At 42.8% G+C, this 20,679-nt stretch overlaps 3 protein-coding genes across 3 annotated transcripts in view; 1 reads left to right on the top strand and 2 right to left on the bottom strand.

The window, feature by feature from the left end:
* Positions 1–11,270, bottom strand: part of LOC132452881 (uncharacterized) — a 26,892-nt gene extending 15,622 nt beyond the window's left edge. The window contains exons 1-3 of the mRNA XM_060045718.1: positions 10,402–11,270; positions 3,685–3,756; positions 720–928 (exon numbers count right to left, since the gene is read on the bottom strand). Of these exons, the coding sequence (XP_059901701.1) occupies positions 720–928; positions 3,685–3,756; positions 10,402–10,491 (371 nt within the window). The 5' untranslated portion in view covers positions 10,492–11,270. The remainder of the gene's footprint in view (positions 1–719; positions 929–3,684; positions 3,757–10,401) is intronic.
* LOC132452244 (cytochrome c oxidase subunit 4 isoform 1, mitochondrial-like) overlaps positions 1–20,679 on the bottom strand; it is a 213,294-nt gene that overhangs the window by 21,888 nt on the left and 170,727 nt on the right. The window lies entirely within an intron of this gene.
* Positions 18,915–20,679, top strand: part of dnah5l (dynein, axonemal, heavy chain 5 like) — a 72,908-nt gene continuing 71,143 nt past the window's right edge. Inside the window, exon 1 of the mRNA XM_060044758.1 lies at positions 18,915–19,091. The gene's annotated coding sequence lies outside the window, so the exon portion shown is untranslated. The remainder of the gene's footprint in view (positions 19,092–20,679) is intronic.

Below are 20,679 nucleotides of genomic sequence, written 5' to 3'. Positions count from 1 at the left end.
TTAAAAAGCTGTTCCATGCTATTATATCCAATAACATTCACCCATAGCTCTTAACCAAAACGTCATTTAAAAAGAATGACTTAAGTTGAAACTTCAATTGAAAAGACACAGGAAATAAGGTTTTTAAGTAACTTAAAACTATTTTAGGTAACATTATTATCACTCAACTTTGTCATAAAGAGTATAATTGAATGTGGTACTTGATTCACTACTAGCCAATGTAGAACAGGATAGGGCAATGTGTCCGTCAGCCTGTCTGTCTGCCAGTCAACCTGTCTGTCTGTCTACCAGTCAGCCTGTCTGTCTGCCAGTCAACCTGTCTGTCTGTCTACCAGTCAGCCTGTCTGTCTGCCAGTCAACCTGTCTGTCTGTCTACCAGTCAGCCTGTCTGTCTGCCAGTCAACCTGTCTGTCTGTCTACCAGTCAGCCTGTCTGTCTGTCTACCAGTCAGCCTGTCTGTCTTCCAGTCAGCCTGTCTGTCTGCCGGTCAACCTGTAGTTCTAGCAGACAGCCTGTCTGTCTGCTAGCTCGCCTGTCTGTCTACCAGTCAGCCTGTCTGTCTCCAGACAGCCTGTGTGTCTGCCAGCCTGTCTGTCTGCCTACCAGTCAACCTGTCTGTCTTCCAGTCAGCCTCTCTGTCTGCCAGTCAGCCCGTCTGTCTGTCTGTCTGTCTGTGTACCAGTCCGCCTGTCTGCCAGCCTGTCTGTGTGCGTGTCTACCTTCGTGGGGCCTTGCTGGGGGGGTTCTGCGGGCCCCGGCTGACCGGGTAAGGGAAGACGGTCTTCGGGGGGCCGGCGCCGGGCTTGTTGCTTTCGGAGGTCCGGGCGGGGGCCAGCCGGGGGCTGGAGGGACGGGCCCCCAGGGATGGGGCCCGCTGTCGGAAGCCCCGTGTGGGGCTGGCCGAGTGGACACAGGCCTCTCCGTCTGCCTGCAGACACCACATCTGTTGACCTTTCAGTGAAGGCTGTTTATCTGTTGCTATGCAACAGTATTAAGGCCCCACATGTTCCTTGAACAACATGCCCTCACCGCCACTTGATCCTTAATTGTACCTTTATATGAGTAAGTCCCATTGAACCCGGCTCTGAATCCTAAAGCTATCCATTACCTAGACAGACTCATCAGATATGATATCCTGTGCAAAGGTGCAACCATTTTGCATGTCCATTACAGCTTTTCTCAGTCGCTTTGGTACATTTCTCGAATCACCCTCGACATTTGCAAAACAGTCAGGGCATTTCTCAAAACAATTTGTGCAAATAGCAAAATACCATAGATTACCTTCAATAGCCTGTCTCTTGCTAAAAATCATTAGTTCATCTCAGAAAAGCAAATATCTGTGTCAATGAACATGTCAGTGCCATCAGAATGACAATTCCTTGTGTCATTGTGTATGGATAAGACAATCAAATTGCTTAGTCATGTTGTCAATCTAACAGTACTCTGGAGGGATGTTCTGATGTAAACTATGGCTAAAGTTTTGAAGACAATTATTGTAAATTGTAAGTTACTCCTTAGTGTATGTGGGAGGTTGATTGCAAGAGACTGGACAAGATTCACATTTACGCTTTGTACTGTAATTTGTTGACAGACCATGTCATTGCTAGAAATGTGAACATATGACAATCTCCTTAGGGTAAACTGTATATGCATTGCTGTAGGAATTACAGTGCAGTTTTCCTCCTGACGTTCCCGTCTGTTGGGCCACAAATTCTCATTCTCACGCAGCCTCACTCTTCCTCTTCTTCTTTTCTCTGGCTGTTGACCCTGTCCAATTCCTTGTCCTTCCATTGTAAGACAATGTGCAACATTGTTTTGTGCTCCAGCTATATATATACTTGCCAGTTCATGGTTCAGGAGATGCACCTTTGAGCTATTTCAGTAAACCGGTTGATCGTTGGTTGATATAACACTTCACACATTTCCCTTCTTTAGAGAAGGTCAAGATTCACCTGGTATTAATTTAGCAATTCAGGACAGATATAGAAAAAGTCTAATGGAAATATATAGAAATAGGCTGGACATATTATGACAACTTGTTCAACCATTTTGCATGTAAAGGCTTATGCAATGAATTAATGCCGAAATGTTGTGGGGGTGAGACTATTCAATAGAGACCCATTACAATACATTTTGATCAACATGACATAAGCAATTGACAATGTAGGAAAGAGCAGAGAATTGTACATAATCATTTGCATGAATGTACCAAAGCATTTGCAACTTGTTCAAAGAAAAGAGAAACTTAGTTTTTGATGGGCACAAACGACACAATGATGTGAAGATTGAACAGGTAGTTTTGAGAATTTCAATTCTGATCTGAGAAATGTACCAAAGCGACTGAGAAAAACTGTAAACATGTCGATTTGTGATATTTTTTCTTTTTATTTGTTTCAACAACGTGGTTGTGAAAGTAGTAATGGTGAAGGGGTTTGAAAAGAGCCGAGTAACAACACTACTACCTCGCCCGCATTGCCCCTCCCTCCCTAGTGAGTGGGACACGCCGGGGTGTTTATCAAACACACCCTATCTGATGCCTCAGTCGTCTGCTCTCCAGGTAGCTGCCACTTATGCATACTGTGTGTGTGTGTGTGTGTGTGTGTGTGTGTGTGTGTGTGTGTGTGTGTGTGTGTGTGTGTGTGTGTGTGTGTGTGTGTGTGTGTGTGTGTGTGTGTGTGTGTGTGTGTGTGTGTGTGTGTTTGTGTGTGACTACGCGCAGACTAGAGATCTCAGCCTTCAATTAGTCTTTGCGGTGGCGGTGGTTCTCAGATATGTCGTTGAAGTGACACAAGCTAGGTTGAGAAAAACGATCTGAGAGAACTATTACATTTTTCTAATTCTATGAACCTTGATTATACGATTGGTCTCTGCTTTTTCTTACGAGGTCTTGCAGGATTTGGTATTTTGTGTAGTTACTCCAATTTAGATGTGCATATATGTGTTTATTTACATGTGTATGTCGCTTTGGATGAAAACATCTGAATGACTTAATGTATAAACTGTAAGTGTTAGGTGGAAGACCAGGGAGGCCATTTTGTATGACATTAACAAATAGAAAAGTAAACATCAAGTGAAGAATGTGCAAAGAAGTTGAAACAGTAGTGTTGAATATAATCAGGTAATCCTTATAAAACGTGTCAACAGAGACGAAAAAGAGGACAGTAATAGAAAACCGCAACCTTCACAGCCCCAGAGAGAGAGAGAGAGAGAGAGAGAGAGAGAGAGAGAGAGAGAGAGAGAGAGAGAGAGAGAGAGAGAGAGAGAGAGAGAGAGAGAGAGAGAGAGAGAGAGAGAGAGAGGGAGAGAGAGAGGGAACCGATTAAAGGGATAAGAGGTGTGTTGTTTGTAGAAGTTCTTCCTGTTATGGGCAACTGATAAGAGTGTGTTGGTATTTTTGTATGCATGTATTTGTCCATTGTTTTGGGTACAATTTGTGTGATAAAGAGATTTCATTGTGTACACAAGTCAAACTATGAGTGTAAACAGGACACACAAAACATCCAACCTTAGACCTAAACAATAAGGGTCATTAACAGCCTCTTTTATAACAATTTCAGCATACAAAAGTGTAAGACGTGAGTAGAAGTTCAGCTGGCTGCACTTTACACACCACACACACACACCCACATACACACAAAATACGGATATTGTGTCGATGAGTTGGCAAATAAGGATTGCGTCTACCTTGCGTAAACCATCTTTATCGGAATTGCCCGTCTCTCCTTCCTGGAAGGGCATGGTGAGAGAGCAGAGGTCCTGAAGAGGGGGAGAGAGGGGGAGGGAGAGAGAGAGAGAGAGAGAGAGAGAGAGAGAGAGAGAGAGAGAGAGAGGGGGGCAGAGAGAGACATAAACAAATGTAGCAAGAGGCTTTTTTCTGTTGTCAAGGTATAACAAAAATCGAAATTACAAAATGCTAGCAAACCGAGTATGTGTGGGTACATTCATGCATGTATGTATGCGTGTGTGCATGCAATATGTGTATGAATGCATGTGTGTGTTTGTTTCTGTGTGTGTGTTTGTTTGCATGCATTGCATAGGCATGTGTACGTGTGTATGCATTTGTGTGTGCGTGTGCGTGTGTGTGTGTGTATGTTTAATGTTTAATAGAATAGAGTCCAAGGTCAAGCAGACGATCCCCAGCCTCACGTTAAACAGCAACCTGCCCTCAAAGAGCAGAAACATACATGAGCAAACCCCCTTTCCTTTGGCTTTGTGTCATCCTGTTTTTGTAATGGCCCGTAATTATTTTAATATAAAGCATTATGATCTTCCTCTTCCATCTATATAATGTATTGCTTACTTCCATCTCCTCACATCTTAAAGATGACAGTCACAGCACAGGTATCTTTGATATGGGCCCCGCACAATAAATACACACTAACCATTAATCACCTCAAATGAATAGCTATAAACAAGAACACACAACTAACCTAGACGTTATTTACAATACTGACAGTTTTCTTGCAAACATAAACTATACAATATATATAAACGCTTTTCTAGAACTAATAAAGTATAGCTTAAAGTCAGCAATTAGGTGAATAAGTCAAACACTTACCAGCACTGATCATTTGGGTACTCAAAGTGGGCTAGTGTATCATACACCCAGGTCTACAGTGGCTACTCTAGTTAACCCTCATCCTCTGGTGCATGCTGGGGTATGTAGGGGTAAACATAGAGGTGGACTGTCTCCGATTATCTCCAAACATCTGCTGAATGGACAACATGACAAATCCAGCTCTCTCTCACCCTACGCTATGCACGTCTTATTGACGGATAGGTGTGCCTGTCCGTCCGTCAGTTTGTGTACTACTGTCCCTATCGATACGACCACCTCCATAGTGTCTTTCTTTAGGACTCTGTGTAGTCTGCTCAACTTTAGTCCAGTGTGTTTAGCCTGAGTACATATAGAAGATAGGAATAAGTTCAACACCAATCACCAATCAATGCATGGAACGATTGGGCCGCTGCTAGCTTTTGAGTCAGGATTCACCACGAGAGGTAAATTAGGTTCACCTAAGAACACGGCCATAGACATCGTTTAAACACACTGGAATGAAATGTAATGCAATCCAAAAAGATTCATTTGATGCACAGAGTGTAGATATAATGCTTAGATATAATTTATTATAGATTCGATTTGTCATATCATTTTATAAAGTTACTTTCCTTTCAAGCAACACTTCGAAAAACATGAATACCATTAACTCTGGTTGCCATGGGCAACCGACTGCTCCAATCTGGAGTGAGACCAGGACACACCAAGGCCGCCTACACTATAATATTACACACACATACAAACACAAACACACACACACACGCATGCGCTACGTGGACTAACAAACGTTCACAAGCGCACACACACACACACACACACACACACACACACACACACACACACACACACACACACACACACACACACACACACACACACACACACACACACACACCACTGTTGCCCAGCCTAAACAGTCTTAGTCACACAGTGTTATCTGTCAACTGTGATTTAGTATAACATGTCCTTGGCATGGGAAAGGTCTTCTGCTCTTCCCGGATTTACAAGTATGATGGGAGGTCATCTTTCTTCTGTTCTTTCTTTCTTTTGTTCGTTGTGTGTAGGAGTGAGTTCGTAGAAGGAGAAGTGTTTTAATATTCATCCTAATTCATCTTTTCATTAATCTCTTAATTCAATTCAATGCACTTACATTATTTGGCACGAATTTTGAAACACTGTTGCCAAAGCATTTGACAAATGTAGCCTCTCCCTCTCTCTCTGTCTCTCTCTCTCTGTCTCTCTATCTCTCTCTAATAGTAAATAACCTGTCTGATAACACACACACACACACACACACACACACACACACACACACACACACACACACACACACACACACACACACACACACACACACACACACATACATCTCTTCCAAATTAAATAGTGTGTGGAGCATACGTGCATAAGAACAAATGTATTTACAAACTACTTCTCTGTACCTTCATGTATACCATGTATTCCTACTGTGTACACCAACACCAGCACATACTGCCCTTCCTCAGTCCTGTATACAGGTGCATCATGAACACAGCGATATGTATACCACTATTCTAACACAGAGTTAAAAGGAAATAGTTAAATAGACACAGTAGAATTGGCATGTGTCTCGCAACACATCACTCTTAAGATAAACTAAACGTTGAAAATAAGTCATGTGCAGTTACATGCATATGCAGGCTGAAATTATTCCTATTTAGAGACAAGGAAAGTTTATTTTAAAAGAATATTGTTTAAGATACACACAGCGTAAATCCTCAAAGGTTCATGATGCACAGGGGGGAACAACACCACCTCATGAGCTGTCCTGGTTCATAAACACTCACAATGACACACACAGACACACACAGGGCCAAAATAACACACATAGTCACGCAGTCAAAATTAAAGACAAAAACACACACACACAGTCAAAATGTAACACAAACACACACATACATACATATATGCAAACACTCAATGTTACACACACACACAGTCAAATTTGTACACACATGCACCAAGTGGCATACTTAAACACACACACACACACACACAAACCTTTGCTCCTGTATGCCAGAGTTGCAGCGATCAATATTTCAGCAGCCTCTTTGCAACTCAGTATAATATTCTCTGCCTCTCGCATACGTTTCAATCAATCCATCTGTCCTTCTGTCTCTAACTTCGTCTGTCTCCACCCTGCTTTCCTCCCTCCTTCGATCTCACTTTTGCTCTCTCTCTCTCTCTCTCTCTCTCTCTCTCTCTCTCTCTCTCTCTCTCTCTCTCTCTCTCTCTCTCTCTCTCTCTCTCTCTCTCTCTCTCTCTCTCTCTCTCTCTCTCTCTCTCTCTCTCTCTCTCTCTCTCTCTCTCTCACCCCCCCCCCCCTTCACATCTTTTATGTCGCTGGCTAAATCACATAAGACATACCGGTATTCTATTTTATACTTACTAGTACTGGGTCATGTCTCATCAGGCCTCATTGAGCCCAACGTGTTGAGATGACCAGAGAGCTTGGCCTTGATCTACTGTATAGACCCCCTCACCGCCCGGCTGGAGGTCTGCACACAGACTCCACGTGACCCCTGACCCCTGACGAGCTCATTAGAATGGGCCTATCACTAAACATTTGACAGTGACCCACATAACAGGCGCACACACAACTCTTCCATTGCTACAGCTTCACTGTTGCTACAAAGTATGAACCGCTAAAGTATTGCCCAGGACGCAAAAACATTGTCCCAATAAACAACACTCCACATCCTTTATGTAACCAAGGGTCGAAGGCCAGAGTGGGTTTCTCATGGTTCAAAGGTGGATGTGGAGTCGATCGTTACTCACTGTCTCAATCTACTTTAAACTCCTTCTTCTACGAATCCCAATTGTGTTAATAATATATTCATATCAATATAGACTCATGATAGGGCCACGATTAATGAAATTATAATTTTGAAGGTGTGGTTGTGTGCATTTTTATCATGCCTAATACAGGGGGAACGCCACTTACCCGCTCTAGCCACCAACATCGGCGACCAACATGTTATACAGTCTAAACAACAAAACATTTTTGGATTTTATATGCAAGAATGTAATTCTTGCAAATAATTTGATGTACTTGCATCAAATTCAATGCAAGAACATTCAATGTTTAAACCGCTTAAGAACTATTAATTTACAAAGCCAAGTAAAACATGAATACATGTTGTTCTGGTTTTAAAGGGGCAGTTTCACGGGAACAGTGGAGACAGCTTGGTCTCCCTGTGTCTCTTTGCCTGCACTCATACACTCACTCAGGTGAGTAACAGCTGAGGAAGGGCAGAGACTTGACAGTTGTCTTGTCGGAGTGAGCCAGCATTATTAATAGGGATGCAAGGAAAAATGGGATTAATGTATGAATCATGATTCTGACTCACAACTTCTAAAAAACGTTTTTGATCTCAAGTTTGCCTTGCGTGTTAACATTATTGCGATCAGTTGCTACTTATTTTCATCATCTTAATAACTTCTCTACTTTGATTTCATGCCATTATTTGCCACCGCAACTCACTTTGCACACAAAGGACTGGAGTAGAGACGGAAACATGCGCTGCTAAATGGCAGTTCATGCTTTGCTAGTACATAGCACTCTATATACTGATCAAGAATCAATCGAAAGAATGTAACACAAGGACACAGAAAAAGACAATATAAATAGAGAAAGACCTTTTTCTCTTCCTGAAACGTGGGACCAGACGCAGTGATATGGAGGTGAGCGTGTGTGACTGTAAAACCTCTCCCACAGCACCCTGAGCTCCTTCCCATTCCCACATCCACCCATCTGATGACGCAGCAACTCACACAAACACACACACACTCACACACAAACACACACACACACTCATACACACCCGGAGCTCCTTCCCATTCCCACATCCACCCATCTGATGACGCAGCAACTCACACAAACACACACACATCTGAAGGTCGAGTCATGGGATATGCTCCACCTTGTGTTCTTTGATGGATAATAAACAAAATAAATACTCAAATTAAATCTTTCTGGTCAGCAACAAGCATGTGTCACCTGACACCAACACCGTCACCATCCATCAGTCCTCTCCTTCACCCTTTTTCTTCTGATTAACCTCCTGTCATTATTAAGAGACACAATTACAAATAGTGACTAATTGTAAAATGGCCAATACATCCCTGAGGCCTACATCACTCTAGTATCTAGTAATACTCTAGTAGTCTGTGAGTGGTGTCACAAGTGCATGAGTAGAACCACTACATCATCGTAGCCCTAGTACCAGGCGGCAGAGTTGCTAGCGATCGCAGTGAATAAAAAGTGATACTAGAGGCAGACCTGGCTGTTACGGCCACATTGGCCTTTCAGTTGTCGTTGTACGCGTGCTACTTGTTTTGTCTGCCTTGCTCTCATAGGCCTGGACCCACATGTTCCATGATGGGGGTGTGCCTGCGTACGGGGTGTGCACCCGTGAACCGGATAAAAGTGGGCCTGGCCTGGAGAGACGAGGGGCGGGAGATTTGATTTGTGCTTTGCACTCTGATTGTCAAGATCTGTTTGATCCTTGCTTTTCACGTAATTAAATGAAGAAACGTGGATTGTTCGCGGTGTCTCCCGCCCCGTTTCTTTGTTACGTTTGAGCCGCGTAACACTGGCAAAGCACTTTCTAACATGTAGCAGAAATGTGGGTAAGGAAGGCTATTTGATCAGCAGCAATAGTAAATGCATAGCATGGCATATCATAGCATAGTATATTGCAGCATAAAACAGCATCGCACAGCATAGCATCGCTTTATATAGCATAAAAGACAGCACTCTAACAGTAAGGGAACCCGGTGTTTCGTTCTGCTCTGTAACCGAGGGCATATCCTCCAGACTTTAAATTCACAACGGCACATTCTCTCTTAAAGTCCTCCCTTTAACTGCTCTAGGAGGACACACAGCCTGTTAGAGGCGCTGTGCTTGTTTTACAGTAAGCTGACCCCTGGAGGGCTGTTTTATCTTTGATGTCCGAGGACTATTGACTGACAGGTCATCGCTGCTGCTGCTGCTGCTGTTATTGTAAAAACGCAACAAAGACTGTGCTGCTGTCTGACTGGTGGATATGCTAGCTGCTTTGTCAATGGAAGTAGCTAACCCCCCCCCTCACCCCACATACGACCAGATACACACACACACACACACACACACACACACACACACACACACACACACACACACACACACACACATAATGATATGCATTGCACATGTATATATTATACAATATACAAACCAGAAAGACAAACCAACATACCAGCGCACAAAAGTATCGAAGTGTAAGTCTGTAATTATGTATAAGATGGAGCAGCTCAAAAATACAATATTACAAATGCAAACAATACAATTTGACCGTATGAAATGGTATGCTCATGGGCATGTGGATGGTGTTCAGGAATGTTCTATTAGAGCACATCTACAGGTAGAGTCCAGCAGGGGAGACCACACAAGGAACCTGCTCAGCGCTCACACAGCTCTATCAGTAGCGCGGAGGGGTGACGCTGGTGTGGCGCCCCCTAGCGGACAGGGGGGGACACACTTCAGATACACATTTCTTAAAGTATTCTTTACATGTTATTACATAATTATTTTGCACGTGTTTGAAAACATTTCAGAAATGTGATAGTCACGGGGCATTCCAAACAATATTCGACATTTTTGCTTCAGCTTTAAAATAGGGGTTCTCTCCGACCCTCACTCAATGATATGGCCTTGTGTAGGTTGAGGGTGATGGAGAGAGAAAGATACGAGAGGGGGAGGGAATAAGAGAGAGAGAGATAGAGAAAGAAACAGATTAATAAATAGATAGATAGAGGCATACCGGCATGTTGAGCCGCATCGTCCTCTTCTTTTTGCACAGCCTCTTCTTGCCGTCTCTCTTCTTGCACGGCTCGGCCCCCGTGCTCCCCATCCCGGACACACACACAACAATCCCAAAGTGATCACGGTTGAATTAAACGATTAGGCACGCGCCCACACGCCCAAGCCGTTATCCCGCAGAGAGCCGCATTAAATACCGGTGACGTCGGCTAGAACACTTATTAATCTGACGGTGGGGGTTCAACTCACCTCAGCAGCCAACAGGCGCCACGCCACTACCACTCGTGAAAAGTGAACCACCCCCCTGGACAGAGCATTTGTAGGCCTACTATTGTGCACTTTGAAAGAATCGTTTGACAACTTCCACCACAGCGTGGTTTGAGGACTGAAACAACATTCCTCTCAGACGGCGCATCGTTTCCGCGTGAGTCCGAGGACAGAAGCATCCGACGTAACCCGTTCCTGGAGGGCTCGTCGTTATCAGATCGATTGAATGTGTAGGCTACAGCTCAGGAGCTGTCGCGCGCATGACCCCGATTTTGTTCTTTTACGCAACAGTATTCATCCCTGTTTCCTCCCTTAAATAATACACGTGTTCATGTTTAGGAGGTGATGTTCTGGAAGTGTGTCATGGTCGTCGACTAGGCTACTATACCAAATGGGCAGAGGTCTATGCAATACCGAATACAAGTGCTGAGATGGTCAACCAGTGCATCATACAATTTTTTTACAGGTTTGGTGCACCACAACGCATCCTCACAGATCAGGGGTCTTAATTATACCCGTTGCGTACGCACAAAACGGGGCTGAAAGTGGCGTATAGTGACTTTCCACGCTAAGGTTGTGATATATTAAAAACAAACTTGACGGGAGAATGTGCGCAGCCCTAAGCAAACTCTGACCCATGCATACGCATGGTTTGGAAGAAAAGGAGAATTGGCGACACAGACGGTGTGGTGGTGAACTGAAGTCAGACTGAAGAAATGTAGAGTGAGGAGAACGATTATGTTTTATCATCGCCCTTCATACATTTAATTTCAACCCGTATCATCCGTTAAATCAATGTAATCAGAATGATTTAAGTCAACTGTGTTATTTCCCAGTTATTACTCCAGAACATCTCCTTAGAATCGAAATGAAAATTCAAAATGAAAATTCTCTATAATTAATCCCGTCACTCCATACTGTCCACTCACGGAGCGCAGGAGAGGACGGCGCGACTGCATTGAATAAAGCATATGGCGAGTGGATAGTGCCAGGATTCCCTGGAGAAGGATAACAACGTGTGAAATGAAGTGTGGAGAAGCTACGCCGCCGCCGTGTGGAGAGGATATGCACGCCGCCGCCGTTGGGACTGGGGTTCGATTCCCAGTCTATGATTTTTTCTTCATTATTTTCTGGTATTAATATATCCAATGACTTGTTGATGAATAAGTTGATGACATTTTATAAAAAACGTTAGTTCTTAACTGTTTTAAAACAGATCTCAATGTTTTGATGATTGTATGGGCATGATGTCACTTCATAGGGCAGAGGGGTATTCCACAAAGCCGGTTTTATCACATAACCGGGCAAATTATCCCAGGGTTTGCGGTAACCCTAGGGTTTCCGTTCCAAAATGAACACGGTATGTTAGTTACTATAGCAACATATGCTCTGAATCAAACCTGGTCGGACCAGGTTTGTGCAGGTTAGTTTGGAACATAACCCGGTTTTGGGGATTTAAAGCTGCGTTCACCGCAGATTCCATGTGTTCACAATGGCATGCCCTTTTGATGAGAGCCCTGTTGATACCGGAGCGCCAATTATTCGTGCAATCCACCGGGAGAGATTTATAAGACCACGGCTATATCCGGATGACTTTTTGCTGGAGAGATACAGATTCTCACGCAAATCTTTAATATATTTAAATAGCTTTCTCACAGTACCTTGCAGTGAATACATTAACGCCTCGACATGTTTCGATTGGTAGTGATTTTCACCTCTTGATATTGATTTATTTTCATTTTGAAAGAAACGACACATCTCTCGCACATCTCAACGCCATCTCTCGTTCGGTTGTTTAGAACTGAAAATCCGGTTCCCAGGACATGACATTGTCACTTTCAAGCGGCCCGTTTCCCCATTTTGATCAGGGTTTCCATGATCCATAAATCACTTCTTTATAGGTTTGGCGTGGACGCGCACAACCCTGTGTTGATTGAACTAATGCATAACCGGTGCCGTAGAACCGACAGCTCTAGTTTAGTTGGCACAGGCTCACTCAACCTAGAGTTCAGCGTTAACTCTGTTTGTTAAACGTCCGTTCGTGGAATACCCCCCAGGCCTATGACATTTTCTGTTTTCTATCTAGGCTATATTATTCACTTTCTTTTTCAAAAGTTTTAGTTAATATATAAATCAATGTAACAATGTAAATGATCACAATGGAATTTCTTTGATGAAACAGAAAACATTTGTGAATTAACAACCGCATTCATCTGTGTTTCAAAGTAAATTTTAAGCATCGATCATTCAACAGAATCTGTGCTTTGACAGCAGATAATTAACCATACAAATGTTGAATTTGAGAAGGAAAGAAAGAAGAAAAACATTATTGGGCAGATAGAAGACTTCATTGTAGTCACTAGTTGTAAGCCAACATGTATTATTTTGGCAGACGGCCAAACAAAAGCTTTGATTGTAGTCATCCAATAAGGGTCTGGCAAAGCATAAAAACGTGGAACTGGGACGAGACGCTTCTGCAGGTTTAGAACCGGAACCACAGGAACCAGAATCTGGGAGGCAGGCAGGAGAAGTGGAGGTGTGGGCAAGTGGTTGAAGAGCTGGTTTGGTTGACTGGAGAGGAAGCTCAGGAGCAGGCCTCAGAACAGAAGATGGAGCCTCTATGGGCTCGCGACAGTTCTCCCTGTGCAGTGCCTAAAAGTATTACCTTTTTTGTATAACAAAGCATAATATCAGATGACAACATGGCTACACAGAAAATGGCACAGATACTAGGTTATTATTGGCTGGGTAAAGTGTTTATAAACTCAACATCTTGTGATTGTTGCAGTATTTATCACTTGGAGCCGGGTGGTGCTTTTCACCATCACCATGATATTAATAATAATGACTTGCCGGATGTGGGGGTATGGCTCAAACACTGGTGCCTGACTCCACATACGCGCCTTGATCCACAGTACTGCTCGTAGAGTTGGATGAAAAGTGCCTCAAACACACGATTGCAGTCAGGTCACTGTGCTGGGATTCTCCCTCCTGCAAAGTATTTGCAAAGGTATTGAGTAGCATTAGTGTAGTACAAGACATTATGTAATGGCTTGCCTTGCAGTATTGTCATGCTTGCTCAGAGTATTCATTTAGAATATATTTGTTTGTGAATGTGAGCTTAATTCAAATTGTATTCATGATTGTAATCATATACTCGTGAAAATCTGTTGATTCTTGGTATTGTACGGATAATAAATGTTTGTGTTGGTAGATCTATAGTCTCCTGTGTGTACAAGGAAATATGAAAAACAGGCAAGAGAGGAGATTTAACGCTGGTTATGTTGGCTGCCATTGTCATCTCCTTTATTTTACACCACATCAGATATTCTTAGCATTGTTATCAAAATAAACTACTCAATCAATGAATAATCTACACAATTTCTTCTGTATGACTCTGATTAAATAAACCCAATAACCAATATAAACCTTCAAATCAAATTCATTTATCTAATTACATTAATATAAATATTAAGTATAAATGTGACAGATATACTGTAGTAAAAGATAACACTTTCAGTGGTGTTTAATGCCAAGTCTGTAGACCTACCCATTTTAATTACAGTAAATTACCCAAACAAATTAGCAATTCATTATCTCAACTAAAACAATAATAGGTCTACTTTGAGAGTGAATAACAGTATCAAAACAGGCACCATCAAAATAGCCTACATTTAAACAACAGTTTATCTGTCCTACACCATTATACATTGCTGTTCCAAGTGATATAAATGTGCTGGTTGTATAAAACACTAGTTAATCGTAAACTACGTCATAAAATCACACTGAAGCGCTTTGTGGCCACATACCTAGTTCAGGCGTTCTCACGGCGACGTAGGGCAGCAGGCGTCCTAGTGGCGACGAACTTATCCACACGTCGAGAGTAGACGTACATTTTGTCTGAATTTCCTTATGTACGTCGCCGTGACACCGCCGCCGGTGGACGGATCTTCCATGCCGTCGCCGTGACGTCGCTGCTGGTCTCTCGTCTGCAGTCCCAATCAATCCCATTCAAAATTTCACAGGTTCCCACGGCGACGTAGGGTAGGCTGCTCCTTCGCCTCTTCCAGGGAATCCTTAGGTTTGGCACTATCCACTCGCCATATGAGGTGCCAATTATGGATGCTACTTGTGTCAATAGAGTGGCGAAGTCACGCCCCTTCCGGTAGGGCTCATGGGACCTATGAGATCGAAAAATATGAATGGGTGTCAATGGAGAGAAAATAATTATTTTCTGGTCCCGGTCTTTATATGCCCTGGATTACACATATGTTGTTTGTGGATTTAAAGGATAATTTTTCATGCAAAGAGTTTGACCGTTTATTGTGCAATTGTTCAGATAAAGGCTGTAGAGAAAACACAACGAGAAAGACTACACGGCTCGTATGTGACGTCACGCTCCCTGCGACTGGCGTGGAGAAGACCGACAATCTTCCCATCGGCATAACTGAAACTCTGCACGTGCCCCGATTTATAATGGTTTTCACCTCTTTCGATGCTTTTATCCTCCCCTTGGAAAAAGCGGTGAAGTGGGGCAGAGAGATCGCCATCTCTGTGCCGAGTTCCAAGGGCGGGTGTGGTGACGTATATCATATGCGTCGAGAGCAGCGAAGAGCTGTAGTTCACAAAGCGGCCTCACATAAAACCTAAAATTATCAAACTTCTTCACGAACATTTTTCGTTTTCTTTGCATGAAAAATTATCCTTTAAATCCACAAACAACATATGTGTAATCCAGGGCATATAAAGACTGGGACCAGAAAATAATTATTTTCTCTCCATTGACACCCATTCATATTTTTCGATCTCATAGGTCCCATGAGCCCTACCGGAAGGGGCGTGACTTCGCCACTCTATTGGTGTTAGGTCAGGAGTAGGTTGGGTCCCCCCCAGTTGCAGTAACGCTCTGGCGGTGCGAGGACAGCCTCCGCTTTGCTTCCACCTGTAATTAATTAACGATCTTCAATATACGATCAGTAATATTTTAGCAATAAATTATAAACATGTGATGCGAGTGAGGAAATACAAATATGTAGGCCTACCATTATGTCAGACCACTTTTTTAATTCTGGGACTGTGCGCTCCGTGCCACTGACAGAGTTCACTGCCGCATCAACATGTTGCCACTAACTGTTTTTTGTTGTTAATGACCAGTCCCGTGACCGCCGAACAAAACTACTTTTCGGGTCTCCACCTCACCCACAAGAGTCTTCACTTTAACCTCCGTGAAATTTCGCTTTTCAGTCCTTCTGCCATTGTTTCCGACAAGACATAGCCTACTACTACATGCATCTGAGTCGGTTTTAAATGCAGATCGCATTCATGAGGTCGTTTGCAGTGACCATTTATGGTTAAAAGGGGCGTGTACAGGGCGGAACGTGAAGCTGATTCAGCTGCGCACACTTCTAGGCACTCTGATTTATAAAGCACAGATTGCTTAGTTACAGGTGTGCGTATACGCAGGGTTTTAAGTCAGAATGTTTTTTGCCGCAAGCAAAACTTGGCTTTTGGGCGTACGTACACTTTTAGTAACGTTGTATAAATGATACCCCAGGGCATTGAGTTTCCGAATGAGGTTAGTACATTTTGGCTTGGTGAATAAACCAGCACTGCTCTTCATGGTCAGGATGCTCTATGTACCATATGCAATACAAAACACATCTGTTGCTAAATTGTACTCTTCATGTTTTTGAAACGGCTAAACTCCAACATTCGCACATTTTTTAATGTGAAGAGGAGCTCCATATCACCCACAGACAAATGGTTTTGTGGAAAACTTGAATGGGACAATTCAGAGGTGAAGCTGCTTAGAAAATGATTAAAAATGGATTGTAGAAGAGCTATTAGTAACTCTTCTACAAAATTGCTGACATTTTTAAAAACCATGATGACTGATGACAATAATTTCCTTGTGCCTATACAGAGCGTTCTGTAAACTTGTTGAGGACAAGCCCAACACGTGGAACCGCTACTTGGATGCAGTCATGTTTGGCCTAAGAACGAAGGCGCACCTCACCACCAGGTTCTACCCTTTTTTTTTTTTATGTTCGGTATGGAGGCACGTTACCCATGCGAAGTGGCAGAGGATTTCACGGAATGGCATGATGGGTCTCAGTTATGTCAGGTAATTGGAGCAATCCAATTCCGTTCTTAATCTTTGTTTATTTTTCAATTGGAAAGGTGGACAGCTCAGTGGAGGACATAGTGGCAAACACAGTGGTGTCTTCAAGCATTGCCCTGAAGGTAACATTGGATGCCATGGTTCAACTGAACGTCCTGAAAAAGCAGGACAAAAGGCAGAAAATTAGAAGCAGGTCTGCCTTCACTGTTTGCCAGAGGGTTCTCAGGAAGAACATACGTATGCAGCAGAGGAAAGGGGGAAAACTGGAGCGCACCTGGCTGGGACCACAGCATTTCCAAATTGGAAAACAAAAGAGCAGACTTGCGGGATGACAAGGGAAGACAAAATCCCAAAATGAACACAGACCACCTCAAACCCTTCACAGATCCCACCCCTCGAATCCCTCACAGGATACCACCAACTCCACATGAAGAACCCCCTCTGAAAAAACCTCATTGACACTATCCCCTCAGCACATTCACCTTTACCGGCCCCTCTTGACATCTCCTATCACCCCACTGCCTGCCAATCACCACCTGCTCCATCCTCTCTCCAATTACCTTCACCAATACAGTCTCTGGCCACCAGCACACTGGACCTGGTCATCCCAGAGGACGACGTTGTGCGTAGCCGTAAGTGATACATAGCCAACAATGGCCTTTATTTAAAAACGCTGTTTGTTAAGGTTCCTTTGTGTTACAGGCATCATGGACACGTGGAATGGTAACAAAAGCCATGTTATACTCAAGTTGGGGCCTACAAGTTCTTTTACCAAGACCTCTTCCAGCTGGGCCCTGGACAAGAGTTGGAGAGTGAGGTACATGTTCCTTGATTTTAAAAGGCATTATGGTGTCACCTACAAAGTATTAATCTTTTTTTTAATGTTGATGTAGGTAATAAATACATTTCTCAGTTGAATGGGGCATCAAAGGCCTACCACGTGGACACATTTGTGATGACAGCCATGTGGCAGAAAATAAATCCAAAACTGAAGGTGTGCTAAACAAGATGGTGGTGGTGCTGGTCACGGCTCTAGGATTGAAAGCAGAGGGTTTATTTTTTTACAGTGCTAAAAGGGCAAGCCACCAGTTATCACACGGGTGATTTTGAGGGTTATTTGGGTGAAAAGGTGAGCTTAATGACAGATACAGAGACTATAATTAGCCTATGATGGTTATTATTTGGGATGTGTTTCTCAGCTGGATGCCTCTGCCTATAACTGCATTCTAGGCATGGTGAATGACTGCCACCATTGGTTTCCATAAGTATGTGACAAAGAAAGGAGTTCCCAGGACTTTTCCCTGGATCAAGATTTTAATAGGCCTACATACTTTTACAATTCCATGACCATGTTATTATTTATTTTTTTCCAAGGTCATATTTCCATCAGAAAAAATATGTATTCTTGCTGACTCTCTAGGAGAGTCGGCAGCAAAGAAAAAAAAGTGTTTGGAGACAACAAGGTAAACAAGCCTATATTACAAGTATAGGCTTGTTTACTGCTCTAAAGTCAGTTTATTTTATACAGTGATGAGGCAAATGAACTGTGTGTGTGTGTGTGTGTGTGTGTGTGTGTGTGTGTGTGTGTGTGTGTGTGTGTGTGTGTGTGTGTGTGTGTGTGTGTGTGTGTGTGTTTGGGTTTATTTTGGCCAGCAGCTGGTGAACATCCAGGCTCAACAACACACACACACACACACACACACACACACACACACACACACACACACACACACACACACACACACACACACACACACACACACACACACACACACATCCAGAAACACACACACACACACACACACACACACACACACACACACACACACACACATCCAGAAACACACATCCAGAAACACACACATGCAACTTGATATTTATCTCTTAGGTATTTAAAAGGGCTTTGCAGACTCCTGCCAGAAATTGCTGTGTAATCAAAGACACGCACGCACACACACACACACACACACACACACACACACACACACACACACACACACACACACACACACACACACACACACACACACACACACACACACAGTCACACACAGTCACACCACAAAGTGTTTACTTCACTACAGGTCAACCACATAATGCCGACAAGTGCTGCCATGGCAACGGTCAAACTTTGTCCACAGAGAGTGCAGGAGAACGAGAAGGAGAGCGTGCGGCACATTCAGACAGTTGTAATAAACGTCTGTAGGTTAGGATTAATAGTGTTCTGTTTATGGTGGGAGACTGGACTGAAGACTCACTGCAGGGCTCCTCACAACCCACACACACACACCCCAGGACCACAGGTTAGTCATTGGCCTACTAAGCTCAACTGTTGTTAGCTTTATTCTTTCTTTATTTCTTTATTATTATCTACACATTTTTGCGACCCTCCCCTTCCAGAAATGTTCACCTGGAAACTCTATTCCACTTTTAAAATGTTCAAATTAGCTTTTTATGATTAATTACTTTTAAAATAGTATCTTTTATAATGATAGTCAATAGGAAGACGGCGGAGCCGTTCGTTCTCTGACTAGGCTACTTCAGACTTCGTAACTTGGTCAATTTTAAGCGTTAACCTTGTAACATTCAAATCAACACATTTTGATAGTCAAATATATCTAAACAAATGTTCGATATCATTTATACTTTTCCAACAAAACAGTTGAACAGTTTAATTTCATTTCATACCCGCTTCGTATATTTCAGTTGGTCTCGTTACGTTGTGGCTCGAGCGTGAAGCCGTTGATCAGTCATTTTTCATCGGGGCCACATCATAAGAAATCCGCATGCCTTTGAGGGCCGAGGGAATTCTGTCAGGTCCAATCCTTTCGATTGGATTATAGAAAATATATTGCCGTCACTCTTAGTAAGCATTTCTAATTTAAATGTACGCCAAATTAATGCGAATACAATCATGTAATCCACATGGGCACAACAGAATGACAGATTGTACACTTTGGTTTACAAATAAATATAATTAAATCTATCTGCATCCACATTTGATGATGTAGGGTTGACATTACAACCATGGACCTATTAAAGACAACACACACATATACAAAAGTACTCAGTGGGAGGAGCTAATTCTCTGATGGGCTTGAACAATGGCTTGAACAAGTGCACTGAAGTCAGGTCCTGATGTGGCTATGCGCAGCACAGCTGACAGCCAGGTGTTCATCACTGAGAGTTGTTGTATTGCATCAATGAGAAAGTTTAATGCCACTTGCTTAACAACCACATGCTCCTCATCACGATCACGTGCTTAGCAGCATTTTTTACAATAAAGGCCCTTCTCCTTTTCCGATGTGTATCTTCTTACAAGCAGTCTTTACATAAATGTTTTATAAAAAATTATCAGTAAGAAATAATTCTGAGTGGCCCGCGATGTCCAGGTCTGTTCTAGATGTCCTAGAACACAACAAATAAATAACCCCTAACCCTTTTTGGTGGTGTTACAATTTGTATTAATTTTTTTTAAACACTGAATGTTAGAGTGTAATTTAATGTAATTTGAGACCTTGAGAACATGTAGTAGGCCTATTGTGTTAATTTGATTTGCTGCAACTGTAATGCAGTCAGTGGAATAGTTGATAATTCACAACATAGTACAATGGGGTGTAACGGTACACAAAAGTCACAGTTCGTTACTTACCTCGTTTTTGAAGTCACGGTACGGTACGTTTTAAGAAACCGCTTGTTTGTCAACAACGGAGAATGGCCATAGATCAGCAGCAATAAACTTGGTTATGGCATTTTCATTTCTGAATTCCCAGACAGGGGTTGTTAAAATAGTGGGTTTTTTTCACAGCAACGGTGATAGTAACACCAGGATGGTGCCTTTTCAAATGCATGTGCATGTTAAAGTGCTGTACGTAGACACGGAGAGCCCTC

Source organism: Gadus macrocephalus, chromosome 23 (assembly GCF_031168955.1).
Source record: "Gadus macrocephalus chromosome 23, ASM3116895v1".
NCBI classification, from domain to species: Eukaryota; Metazoa; Chordata; class Actinopteri; order Gadiformes; family Gadidae; genus Gadus; species Gadus macrocephalus.
The sequence above is the reverse complement of the archived record's forward strand: the minus strand, read 5'-3'. Positions and strand labels throughout refer to the sequence as shown.